General features: G+C 42.9%; 1 protein-coding gene across 1 annotated transcript in view; it reads left to right on the top strand.

Moving 5' to 3' along the window:
- Window positions 1–13,677, top strand: part of LOC126154821 (G-protein coupled receptor GRL101-like) — a 354,933-nt gene that overhangs the window by 29,743 nt on the left and 311,513 nt on the right. Inside the window, exon 3 of the mRNA XM_049916187.1 lies at window positions 12,757–12,873. Coding sequence (XP_049772144.1) covers window positions 12,757–12,873 — 117 coding nt within the window. The remainder of the gene's footprint in view (window positions 1–12,756; window positions 12,874–13,677) is intronic.

Here is a 13,677-nt window from a genome sequence, read left to right as displayed (position 1 = left end):
ACCTGTCGGCACTAGGAAACATTCTAGAGGCTACGGGCCGGTAACGCCCGCTGGGCAGCGCGCACGTGTGCCACCGCCGCCACCGGCCGAGCTGTCTCAATCGCTCAATCTCTCAAGCTGAGTACCTCAGTAAGTCGCATTGGGACTCTGTTCACATTGCACCTTAATACGTCGTACCGTGCTCTAGTCTTTCACAGTGATAATCGTCGCCTCGCAACTTAGCTAGTTGTGAGGGAACGTTAGTCATTGTATATAGTTGCGAGATGGACACAGACAAGATTCAAGAATTAGTACACGTTACAGGGTTATTACCAATGATTGAAGCGATTTCACAGCTCTACAATAACTTTATTATTTGAGATATTTTCACAATGCTTTGCACACACATACAAAAACTCAAAAAGTTTTTTTAGGCATTCACAAATGTTCGATATGTGCCCCTTTAGTGATACGGCAGACATCAAGCCGATAATCAAGCTCCTCCCACACTCGGCGCAGCATGTCCCCATCAATGAGTTCGACAGCATTGTTGATGCGAGCTCGCAGTTCTGGCACGTTTCTTGGTAGAGGAGGTTTAAACACTGAATCTTTCACATCACTATGCGTGAAACTTGCCCGCACGCGTTCAACCGTTTCTTCGCTCACTGCAGGCCGACCCGTTGATTTCCCCTTACAGAGGCATCCAGAAGCTTTAAACTGCGCATACCATCGCCGAATGGAGTTAGCAGTTGGTGGATCGTTGTTGAACTTCGTCCTGAAGTGTTGTTGCACTATTATGACTGACTGATGTGAGTGCATTTCAAGCACGACATACGCTTTCTCGGCTCCTGTCGCCATTCTGTCTCACTGCGCTCTCGAGCACTCTGGCGGCAGAAACCTGAAGTGCGGCTTCAGCCGAACAAAACTTTATGAGTTTTTCTACGTATCTGTAGTGTGTCGTGACCATATGTCAATGAATGGAGCTACAGTGAATTTATGAAATCGCTTCAGTCATTTGTAATAGCCCTGTATTTGATTGCTGTTGACCACAGAATTTCAGATTGGACGTCATTGAAGTTAAGTTCTCAATTGGTTCCTGTAATAAAATGTATTTTAACCACGCGTGTATTTTGTGTTGTAGTAAGAGGAAACTGGCCACTCACCTATCAAATCACCCTCTCCTCATCAAACCTGGAAGTGCAAAACATTACAAGAGAGCACAGCCACAACAGAAAGTAAGGTGGTCTGTGCAGTACAGATGCAGGTGCAGATAGGGTCAGATAGAAAAAACGAGAAGAGCAGCATGCTAGTTTAGTAGCCGAGAAAGTTTCAGGAAGGTGCTTATCTAACTGCTACCAGTCACAACAGGAGACACGTTGAGCATCGTGGTTCGGTTTAAATATCCTAGAGCGTACCTTCCTAGAACAATCAAACAATACAGTACTTCCTCCTACGTATATTCTTGAATCGCCAGCGCGCAATAGACTCGTTACAGCGATCTAGGGTTGATGCGCGTACCACAAGGAGGAGCAAGAAGCGGCTGCATTAGCGACGCTCTGTGCCGGAAACCAGGGTACAAACCAGCTGCACGGCCGCATTGAAGGCAGTACACTTTATATGAAGCTAATCGTTACACGCCGTATATGTTACATCTACCCGGTTAACTTGCTACTGGAACTCCGTATGACTTAAGACGACTTTAGCTTCTCTGGCAGTTTCTCCGTACAGTGCCCCGGTCACTGACGGAGTCTGCCTGCAAAGTGGGTATTTACGTTCACTGTGTTCCCATCTCCTCTGGTCACATTTGTGAATTCGATCTTTCAAGTCTATATTTTACTGCACTGCTAAGTTAATGACGATGACCTTCCTCAGTGTGTAATACTCGTGAATACATCGAAATGTTAGCTAAACAATTCATGGACTTGTGGAAGAAGCAGTTAACCTTACAATACCACCACCTGAAACAACAGCTACCGTAGGATCGCAGCGAACCGCTACAGCTATTTCTCAAAGACAACCCTCAGTACGTCAGCCTGTACCGTTTATCAGTTATAAGAATGAAAATGAAGCTTGGGACATACTCTTACATCTGTGCCATTTCCTTCTCCATTGCAAGGGGAGTAACATTTCGGATCGAATGTCAAAGTTCTTTGCTATTGTCTTCAAGCAGTCTGTTAAACCACATACTTAGCAAGGTGCAGCTCTTAATCGAACCTAGTAATCTTCCGTTTGAAGAACTATGTATGGCCACAAGTCTCAAACTCAAACAATAAGCAAAACGTGTGATGGGTCGTACATGTCAAGGGCTACAGACCTGCAAGAACTTTCACGAGATTAAGTTTCGTGCAAATGATGGCTAGTCACTATCACAGATGTGCTCGCCAGACAGTCTCTCGATGGGACGGTTAAAGTTGAGGCACTGGAATCGTTCGACCCAAACTGTAGCCACATTCTTAAAATTACTAAGACTTTTAGTTCTATCTGTACATACAAGGCAGCAATTACAGTAACAAGGCTGTATTGTAAGTACGAATAACTTGATAAGATCAGAAGCAGATTTGCTAACCTTGATTGTACGTAGTGGAAATTGTATTTCGAAAATACTTGACTTCAGAAAATAATTGTATTGAATCTGACTGAAACTGGTAAGGAATGTCATGCTCTTTCCACTATAATACTCTCAATCAAACTATAGTGTTCTTGAATAAGTTTGCCGGACGAAGTGGCCGTGCGGTTAAAGGCGCTGCAGTTTGGAACCGCAAGACCGCTACGGTCGCAGGTTCGAATCCTGCCTCGGGCATGGATGTTTGTGATGTCCTTAGGTTAGTTAGGTTTAACTAGTTCTAAGTTCTAGGGGACTAATGACCTCAGCAGTTGAGTCCCATAGTGCTCAGAGCCATTTGAACCATTTTTTTGAATAAGTTTGTTGTCTTTTCTTAAGTGAGCGATAAGAAATTCTATCGCTTCTGTGTTATGATAGCTCACTAAATTTCTTTATGTGAATTCCAGATTTAATTGTATACTGTTACCTTGAGAATCTTGCATTCACCAGCATTGACTATCTACAGAGCATAAAGGCTGAAATCATTGCGCTAGGACCTTATGTTAGCGGAGCGCTTATCTTTGGATTTATTCGTTGTGATTTGACAGGGAGACAAGGGCTGCGCGCATCTGTGCCAGTACGGAGCACTGCATGGAGGGTGAACGGGTTATGATTATGTTGTTCCGCAACATGCAATTACTTTAATTAGAAAATCACATGAAATTGCAAGGACCGTGGAGCAGAATTCGACTATCCCGTTGACCTTTACACACCTCTGTAACTTAAGTTGACAAAATTCCTTATACTTGAAATAGGTAGTCAAGGAAGTATAAGAAAATTTTGTTAGACGGACCTTGAGCGCAATAAATACGTATGTTTTGTTATTTAACAGTTCACAATCTCGGATAATTTTCTTCACAACTATCATCGCACACGCGCCCACATTCGACGTATTTCATTAAGTTACATTTCTTGTACAATGGCGGCGAACAATATAATGCAGTACACATGACAGTCTCGTTACCGCATTTACTTTTTAGTACGTCTCGTACCGAAGCACCAAGTGAAGTCCCCTGAGTAATGACTTTCATATACCGTTTTCACTCCAAGGAACAACTCCCGTTCGTTATCCAGAGAGCGTAAAGCTAACCTTCCAAAATCAATGTTGTAACACTGCTCAGTGCGCCCTATTGCGTAGCGTAAATTTACATGGCATTTGGAAAATGAAATGTTCTTAATAAAGTTCAGTTTCCGTATATCTCAATTCAAACGTTAACCAGATACATGTGGAATAAAATTCGCTAGGAGATGGAGACTCTTGAACCATTCTTTATTTTCCTCCTTGATTCTTTGATTCATACATTGAACAACTGAGGCGAAAAACTACATCCGCGTCTTACACTATTTTCAATACGAGGACGAAGACTTCGTTCTTGGTCTTCTACTCATCTTGTTATGGCAGGCGTCCAGGTGACAGCTCCATTCTTATCCTAATATAAGGCGTATCAAAAAGAATCAACCGATTTGGCATGTCAACATTCATAAAACCAATAAACGTGTACAATGAATTTTGTTTTTTGATGAGCTGGAAACTCAAAAAGTTTTTTTTGTACCTTTTCATAGGTGCTCAGTATGCCCCCCTAGAGATGCACGGCATGTGTCAATGCGGTATTGAAATTGTTCCCACATTGTAGGAGCATGTATTGTGTTACAGCTTCTACAGCTGCTGTTATGCGATGTCTCAGTTCATTTATTGTTGCTGGTAACAGAGGCACATAAACAGTCTTTTACAAACCCCCACAAGAAATAATCACATACAGTCAGGCCCGCTAACCTTAAAGGCCAGTAATGTACGGCTGAATCATTTGGTCCAGTGAGACCGAGCCATCGTTCAGTTAACCTTTGATTTAAAAATTCAGCCGGCAGCAGTGGCCGAGCGGTTCTTGGCGTTTCGGTCCGGAACCGCGCGACTGCTACGGTCGCAGGTTCGAATCCTGCCTCGGGTATGGATGTGTGTGATGTCCTTAGGTTAGTTAGGTTTAAGTAGTTCTAAGTTCTAGGGGACGGATAACCTCAGAAGTTAAGTCCCATAGTGCTCAGAGCCATTTGAAAAGATAAATGGGCAATACACTTTTTCCCGTGAAACTACATAAGGCACATTAAATTCTGAAGAGTCCCTCTCACGCTGTACAACTTCGTGAGGTTCTTCCGTACCCCATATTCTCACATTATGACGGTTCACCTTTCCATTTAAATTGAATATTGTCTCGTCACTAAACACTAAGCGTCGAAGAAATCTGTCATCCTCCATCTTGCCAAGAACGAAATTACAAAACTCTGCACATTGTTGTTTGTCACTTTCACCAAGCGACTGCAGTAGCAGAATTTTGTATGGTTTTGCGTGTAAACGTTGACGCAACACACGCCGGACGGACATCGTAAGCATGATGAGCTGCACGGCGAACGGATTTCTGCGGGCTCCTTGTGAAACTATGGCGGATCCGTTAGACGTCTGTGTCAGACACTCGGGGACGGCGCGGCGATTTGCCTTTACGCAAACAACCTGTTTCTCGGAATTGTTCATGCCATCGTCTGATGTTCTGTGCCGAAGGAGGCTCCACACCATACCTAGTACGAAAGTCACGCTGAACAGTTATTGCTGACCCGCATGGCGCAAAACGTAGAACAAAAAACGCTTAGTGCTGTGCCGACGTCATTTTTACAAGAACTGAAGTGAGTCCCCACTGCTGCTACCTAGTGGTAGCCATGGAAAACTCGAGAGTTTACATTTCCCAACAGTACGTTGTTCACGCACATATCTCAAATAACAAAACAGTTACGATTTTTTTAATCGGATGATTCTTTTTGACATATCCTGATTTCACTGAGGTCTCGTGTGGCGGTCTACAGGAATGCGGTAAATAGCCGGTTTAATTGTAGGAACAGAGCTGAAGATGGGAAGGATGTAAACTTCATTCAGACAATACAACGCAGAAAGATGCCACGCATTAGGGCATCCAATGTTTGGGATAGGCGTCTTTAAAATGTAAGAAAGTATCTGCATCCGATGTGCAACCGTTGCATTAACTTGATAAGATTTCAGTATTCCCAGACGATCGCATGCTAATCCTGTGGCTCCCGTCTGTACTGGAAAACTAACCTGCAGAACTTCTCTTGGCAAATAAAACTGGAAAAAGACACATATTTCACATCCGGCACAAAACATGTTTCCTTTTTCGCTGATCTCGATGAGAGTGTGGGTTTATCGAACCTCATAGTTAGATATTCATTATATTGATTCTTCGGATTAATTAAAGCTCTCTACCTCACGCGTAATGCTTCGTTGCAAGAAAACCCTCATATGGTTCAACAATGGCAACGTTTTCTCAAAGCGAGTGCTTCATAATAGTATAACAAGGCAGCTGCAGCTACAGTTCGTTGGACTTACCGAACAACACTCGTACACTCGTCCTCTTCCTCAATAGTAGGAACAGCAACAGTGGCCTGACTTTGCGTATTGATTTCAGGAAGCACCATAGCGAATTGTCATGCACTTTTTCGACTCTGTCTTCACTTACATTTTGTCTACTGATGCAGTCTCTTCTTGATAAGCCAGTCGCCGTGGCCGAGAGGTTCTAGGCCCTTCAGTCCGGAACCGTTCTGCTGTTACGGTCGCAGGTTCGAATTCTGCCTCAGGCATGGATGTGTGTGATGTCCTTAGGTTAGTTAGGAAGTAGTTCTAAGTTCTAGGGGACTGATGACGTCAGATGTTAAGTCCCATAGTGCTCAGAGCCATTTGAACCATTTTTTTTCTTCTTGATAATAAATGTATATCAATCACTTTCGGATTTACAGCGTATTCAATTTGATATGAGCTTTCGTCAATAAAGCTATCACATGTTCCAAAAACAACAGTGTATACATTGCTCACTGAATGCTGTATGGAATCGAAGGATCAAAATTTCAAATTTCAATGTTTAAAATCGTCATAAGAACACGTATTTATGTTCGATGACGACGACAATGTATTCTCCATAAACGTCCAAAATTTGTAACAGTTTTGTTGATTTTACAGTTTGGTGTTTAGGTGGGAAAGAGGTCTTTCCTAGCGAACAGCATGTTGCATAGTGTGATAATAAACGGCGCAAGTAGCAGGTAGCGGAGACCAACCATTGTTTAACCTTCCTGAGCAAGGAATGGGAAGTATGCTGCTGCTGCAACAGCCCGCCGGTTTAAAACATAAAGCTTTTTATTTCTCCGCGTGTTGTTTTAAGAGCGGCAGTAAAGGCGAACAGAGAACTAGTAAATTAAAACGTTTACGAGGAGTGGAGAACGTGAGGAACAGGAAGACTGCGTGTTGCAACTGTCTGTCTGAAGTTAGAGCGATTTGCCTCTGTTTGGACTATTGTCTTTGTAACTGATGACAATTTAACGTTTTTGCCCATAGTACTGCCAACAAAATGTTAAGAATCTCCACCACGATTTTTAAATACTGAAAAATAGTCTTGTCGTTTTTAAGAAATACATTTCCAGAATTTTTTTTGAATTGTCGTTTTTTCACTTTTTGTGCTACTTTGGGAATCCTAGTACTTCAAAACAAAATAACCGACAAAGGAAAAGAACAAGAAAAGTCTCCAGTCGAAGTTTCGCTTCATGTGAAAGCGATATGAGCAGCTGCAAGCAACCACGCAAATTGCGGGATAATAAACTCTAGGCGTTCCTAAATAACGTATACGGGATGAAAACTGTGCACAGATTGGGAGCAGTCGGCAACGGGGGAAAGCAGAGAGGGGGGGGGGGGGTGATAAATTAACCAGCCCCACAGATGTGTGACGCGCATTCGGGAGGCATTAGATGCACTTTCCTTTGCACACCAAATTCTCTAACTGGGTTTCTCTGCTACTTTCCACACCAAATTCTGTAATTGTGTGTCACTTTATAGAAGCAAGAGACGGTCAACAGCAAAGGAACCGAATCATAATTTTAGAAATTGTTTCAGTTTGAGGGTTTGCTTGTTATTTCTAGCTTTGTCAGATTTAGTTTTGCACAGGAAAACATTACAAATGGGTGGGGACCCTTACATCGTTTTTTTTTTTTTTTTTCGCGGGTGTCGTACTGTTCTGCTCCAGTTGCTGGCTTGCCTGAAATTATCTATCGAAATATGCAAGCGTGTTTATGGGAGCCACTCAGCGTTAAAACATCAACACTCTTCTACGTCTGCTATGAAGAACTATATTCTGAGACGATAGAAGAAAATCGCAGGTTGCTCTGCTTACATTCTAATTCATAAGTGTTTTTTCCAATTAATTGATGATTTCCAGTCCACAATATCACTCAGACGAGCGTACGCGTAACCAACACGACGCGGGTGATTGTTGATGATGCGGTAGCCGAATGATCGCACGAAAGTTCTTACGCTCGTCACGCATACACAGGTATTAGGTACGAGTCCTCCTTGACACTAGTAATAAATTTTAACACTCTTTACAAAGTTAAATTTACAGTTCACAGTTCTCAATTATACGAGCTTGCTCCTAACCGTCGCGGCGCGGTTTATTGTTGATGATGCGGAACGCGATGACCGAACGCACGTTCTCCCGTTCGCTACAAGACACTGGCACTTAAAGCTCTCTTTTGTGGTAAATAGTATTACTCATTCAAATTAGTTCATCTGGGAGACCGATCACGGCGCGGATGATTGATGCTGTGCGACACGCAACGAGAGGATACACAAATACGTTATTGGCGGCACTGCTAATTTTAATTACATCATTACGCACTTTCCTCTGAATCACTTTCATATTCCATCACTTTACTGTAACAGCTCTTGCAGCAACACTTGAACTTCCGTAAGAACAATGCTTCTTACATGCATTCTTACATGCATTCTACAACAATTCCTTGTCCCAAGCTGGACTCGGCAAACGCGCTGCCCGCAAAGATACTCCGCAACCAGGCCAGCGATATGACAGTACGCTTACAAACTTTTCCTAATTTCCAGGAAAATTTAAGATAGTGATGGCAAGACTGCAGTTTATAAGACACCAAAAAGCATCCTGATATTAACACTTTTACGAGGTGCATTCAAGTTCTAAGGCCTCCGATTTTTTTTCTCCGGACTGGAAAGAGATACAAACATGCGCATTGTTTTAAAATGAGGCCGCGTTCATTGTCAATACGTCCCAGAGATGGCAGCACCGTACGGCAGATGGAATTTTACCGCCAGCGGCGAGAATGAGAACTGTTTTAAATACTTAAAATGGCACGTTTTCCTTACTTGAACAGCGTGCAATCAATCGTTTTCTGAATTTGCGTGGTGTGAAACCAATTGAAATTCATCGACAGTTGAAGGAGACATGTGGTGATGGAGTTATGGATGTGTCGAAAGTACGTTCGTGGGTGCGACAGTTTAATGAAGGCAGAACATCATGTGACAACAAACCGAAACAACCTCGGCCTCGCACAAGCCGGTCTGACGACATAATCGAAAAAATAGAGAGAATTGTTTTGGGAGATCGCCGAATGACTGTTGAACAGATCGCCTCCAGAGTTGGAATTTCTGTGGGTTCTCTGCACACAATCCTGCATGACGACCTGAAAATGCGAAAAGTGTCATCCAGGTGGGTGCCACGAATGCTGACGGACGACCACATGGCTGCCCGTGTGGCATGTTGCCAAGCAATGTTGACGCGCAATGACAGCATGAATGGGACTTTCTTTTCGTCGGTTGTGACAATGGATGAGACGTGGATGCCATTTTTCAATCCAGAAACAAAGCGCCAGTCAGCTCAATGGAAGCACACAGATTCACCGCCACCAAAAAATTTCGGGTAACCGCCAGTGCTGAAAAAATGATGGTGTCCATGTTCTGGGACAGCGAGGGCGTAATCCTTACCCATTGCGTACCAAAGGGCACTACGATAACAGGTGCATCCTACGAAAATGTTTTGAAGAACAAATTCCTTCCTGCACTGCAACAAAAACGTCCGGGAAGGACTGCACGTGTGCTGTTTCACCAAGACAACGCACCCGCACATCGAGCTAAAGTTACGCAACAGTTTCTTCGTGCTAACAACTTTGAAGTGATTCCTCATGCTCCATACTCACCTTACCTGGCTCCTAGTGACTTTTGGCTTTTTCCAACAATGAAAGACACTCTCCGTGGCCGCACATTCACCAGCCGTGCTGCTATTGCCTCAGCGATTTTCCAGTGGTCAAAACAGACTCCTAAAGAAGCCTTCGCCGCTGCCATGGAATCATGGCGTCAGCGTTGTGAAAAATGTGTACGTCTGCAGGGCGATTACGTCGAGAAGTAACGCCAGTTTCATCGATTTCGGGCGAGTAGTTAATTAGAAAAAAAAATCGGAGGCCTTAGAACTTGAATGCACCTCGTATAACAGTGTTCAGCCATATGAAGAGCAAAGCAAATAACAAAGATGGCGGAGACAAACAATTCAAAAGACTTCACTTGGATTGAATGGACGTTAAGCGTCATATTTAGACTGTATAGGAGTGCTAGGTCCAAGGATGATGGCCTCTCATAACATTATCTTAGATCAGCACAAGTATAGACTCTCCAGTATCTACTATTTTTTACGGAGTGTTGTGGCCTATTACTTTATCAACGAAATTCAAAACAGTATAAACAGTCAGAGACAACGGCCTTGCCACAGTGGTAACACAGGTTCCCGTCAGATCACTGAAGTTACGCGTTGTGAGATAGGCTAGCACTTGGATGGGTCACCGTCCGAGTCTATTCAGTGCTCTTGGCAAGCGGGGTTTCACTCAGGCCTTGTGAGGTCAATTAAGGAGCTACTTGACTAATAAGTGTTGGCACCGATCACGAAAACTGACAACTTAGGGGAGAGCGGTGAGCTGACCTCATGCTCCTCTGTATTCGTATCCAGTGACGTCTAAAGGCTAAGGATGACACGGCGACCGATCGGTACCGCTGGGCCTTCATGGCCTGTTCGGACGGTGTTTGTTTTACAGTCAGACAGTAAACAGTTCTCTATGACTACCAATGGAACAGTGGAATGTGCGGTTAATTGAAACATAATTTCGACGTGTGAATAGCGATAACTACCAGAGAAGTGTATTGCTATTTTCAGATTAAAGTATATTTTAGATCGGATTATAAACCGTACGAAAAAAACACAGACGACAATCCATAAAAAAAAATCGTCAAAACACAGTCTTAAAATTACCGTAATACACACGGGAATATAGTTCGCAGTATCAGCTCTCCGTAAAACTGTGCAATATAGAATGTCACGAATGAGTGAAATATAACTGAGGCGGTTGCACTGACTCGTGTAGCTGAAATTAAGTGCATCTGACCGTAATTAAAAACTCAATTGTAAAGGGCACATCTTTCCTGGCCGTCTGGATATCAGAAATCAATCCCGCGTTCCCGTGATGAATTTTAGATGAGACACTGCGACCGTTTAACCACGTAATCCGTCACAGTCCAGAATAATATTGGTGCACGTTGCTAAAGGCATTAATGGCCGTGAAATTAAATGTTATTGGAAACACGATTTTCCGGAGATCGGAAGTGCGTGGGTCTATACGGACATGTGTAATTGTGTGTGTGTGTGTGTGTGTGTGTGTGTGTGTGTGTGGGCGCGGGCTTGCGTAAGATGAAAAATCACATAAGGTTCCATCAGAGACGTAACGGCATAGAAGACAAAGTTTGTAACGTTCTTTAAAAAAATTGCTTTTGGAAAACATTGAAAGACTGCCTGAACTGGGAATGCATACAAAACTGGAGTTATCGTGTGGCGTGTTGTAACTGCAAGTGGTGTGCTTACTCTGTGTTATTGCTAGCAATAACTTTATACCAACTGATTGGGCAATACAACTTCCAATACCAATGAAGAAATAGTCACTGCAAAATACGTTCAGCCCCTTAGGTACTGAGTCCTCTGGCCCTATTAAAAACTGATAACTTTGGTCCCTGTGCACATGTCAAACAAATAAAATTGTGTTACTTCTAAAGCAGCAACGGTGGATCGCGATATATTCTGGTCTGTGTTGAAGAAGAATAAAATTTACTAGCTACAAGCTCAGCGGTGTGCAATTCTGGCCGTAATACTTTGAAGTATACATGAAATTCTTTTGGCTGATAAATGAAAACATGTAAGAAAAATTCAATGTTTTTGAAAAACATATGATCTGGAGAGAGAGGCGGTAGTGATTTGGGGGATTTATTGGCTTTTTTAATAGTGAAATTGTAGTCGAAGTTAAGTTTGCCTTTTCAAAACATCTGTCAACTGAAATTAAATTACTCAGAAAAAATTCATTCTTTATACTGAGTCACACACCATGAGATTTATACAGCAAGGATTATCTAATCTCAGTAAAAAAGCATAAAGAAAAATCATAAAGTACGTATACCTGCGTTAACGAACCTTAGAATCATTACAAAAGGGAAATATCTAACTAGCCTACACGTCAAATCTGTTTACGTGCATTTTGGGGTTACTCAACAGAGAACTCAGTGTTAACAGTTATCAGCCAACTCATTAACGCTAACGCGATGGCAAACGAAAGTCATAAGAATTTAACTACTCTGCCTTACTTGCGAAAAGACTTCTGATTCCACATTTATATTTCCAATAATACATATACTCGTAATTTCTACATTATAATCAAACACTTGGTGGTTTTACAGTGCACAGCACAAAAACTACCTACTCCATGCTCTTTCGCTCTCAGACAGATACCCGCTCCTGTGCACCGAGCAGCTCTTACTCCAACATTACAATTTCAGATCAGAAGTATTATCTTGGGCACTGCGGTCGTGCACAGTCAGCGAACCGCTTCATGGAGCCAATAAGAGACGTACATCACTGATATAATAGTTTCATTTTAGTTTATATTAGTATCATTACAGCATTCGGGTGCCTCATGTATGTGTACCCCAGTAGACCCCTTTCAAGTTAAACTACAGGAGGAGGTGAGTGGCTACCAATTAGTATGTATGTGCTTTCTGCCAGTATTTAAGCCTTTTTAAATAGTCACAATTTATTGTAGGTAATTTTACAAAATGAATAATAGATCTGTTTACACCCTCAATACAAATAGTGGAAGCAAATGTCTCGTGAATGATAGTGTACTTCTTCAGTAATGCACAGCGATCTATTACACAAAAGAAGTGTGTATATTGGCGGAGGGGGGGGGGGGGCATAAGCAATTCTTCGGCTCCGTCATCTTATCGTTTTGTGTTTCAGAGTCATTCGTCTGCCCAGTGACGCACTTCAAGTGCGCCAACCACTTCTGCGTGCCTGAGGACGCCGTCTGCAACTTCGAAGACGACTGCGGTGACGGGTCGGACGAACAAAGCTGCTGTGAGTACCCACCACAAAGAGCCTTTAAACTCTCTTTGACGCTCTTCTCAATTTCTTTTCGTCTGCCGTGTGGTATCGCAAGCTACATCCGCCGCGAAGGGTGGCCACGCGGTGTGAGGCGACCAGTCACGGTTCGCGCGGCTCCCCCCGTCGGAGGTTCGAGTCCTCCCTCGGTAATGGGTGTGTGTGTTGTCCTTAGCCTAAGTTAGTTTAAGTTAGGCATGGGTGTGTGTGTTGTCCTTGGCGTAAGTTAGTTTAAGTTAGATAAAGTAGTATGTAAGCTTAGGTACCGCTGACCTCAGCAGTTTGGTCCCATAAGATCTTCAAATTTCCAAGCTACATCCACCAATGAAGATATTTCGGATATTGCAGTATAACCAAACAGTGTCAAAAGGAAGGAATTTTGGTACTGTCAACGACGAGTTGGTAGATGGAGGTCACTAACGTGGATTGGAAAGGAAACCCACCGTTTCCAAAGGACCCGTTACATTTTTCTAGGGTAACCCCAGTAAACCGAAACGTGAGTGCTCGAAAGGGAATTTGTGGACCGCTCCTTCCGAAGGCAAGTCTAGTGCCTAAACAATTGCGCAATGCAGCATGGCCCTCACTTTTTACCTGAGATCAGATAGTAACACAGCGCGTTGACTACAGTAAATTTGAAAACTGTAACTATAAAGGCACAATGTATGATCTCACAGACTTCTGGTTAGAAAGAAGAAATATGCCAATTCAGTGATGACTTGTGTTAGTCATCTCTCAATGAAGTGTCAGGGAAACAATGAAGGGGTACGCTACTAAGAACAA

This window comes from Schistocerca cancellata, chromosome 2 (assembly GCF_023864275.1).
Source record: "Schistocerca cancellata isolate TAMUIC-IGC-003103 chromosome 2, iqSchCanc2.1, whole genome shotgun sequence".
NCBI lineage: Eukaryota > Metazoa > Arthropoda > Insecta > Orthoptera > Acrididae > Schistocerca > Schistocerca cancellata.
The sequence above is the reverse complement of the archived record's forward strand: the minus strand, read 5'-3'. Positions and strand labels throughout refer to the sequence as shown.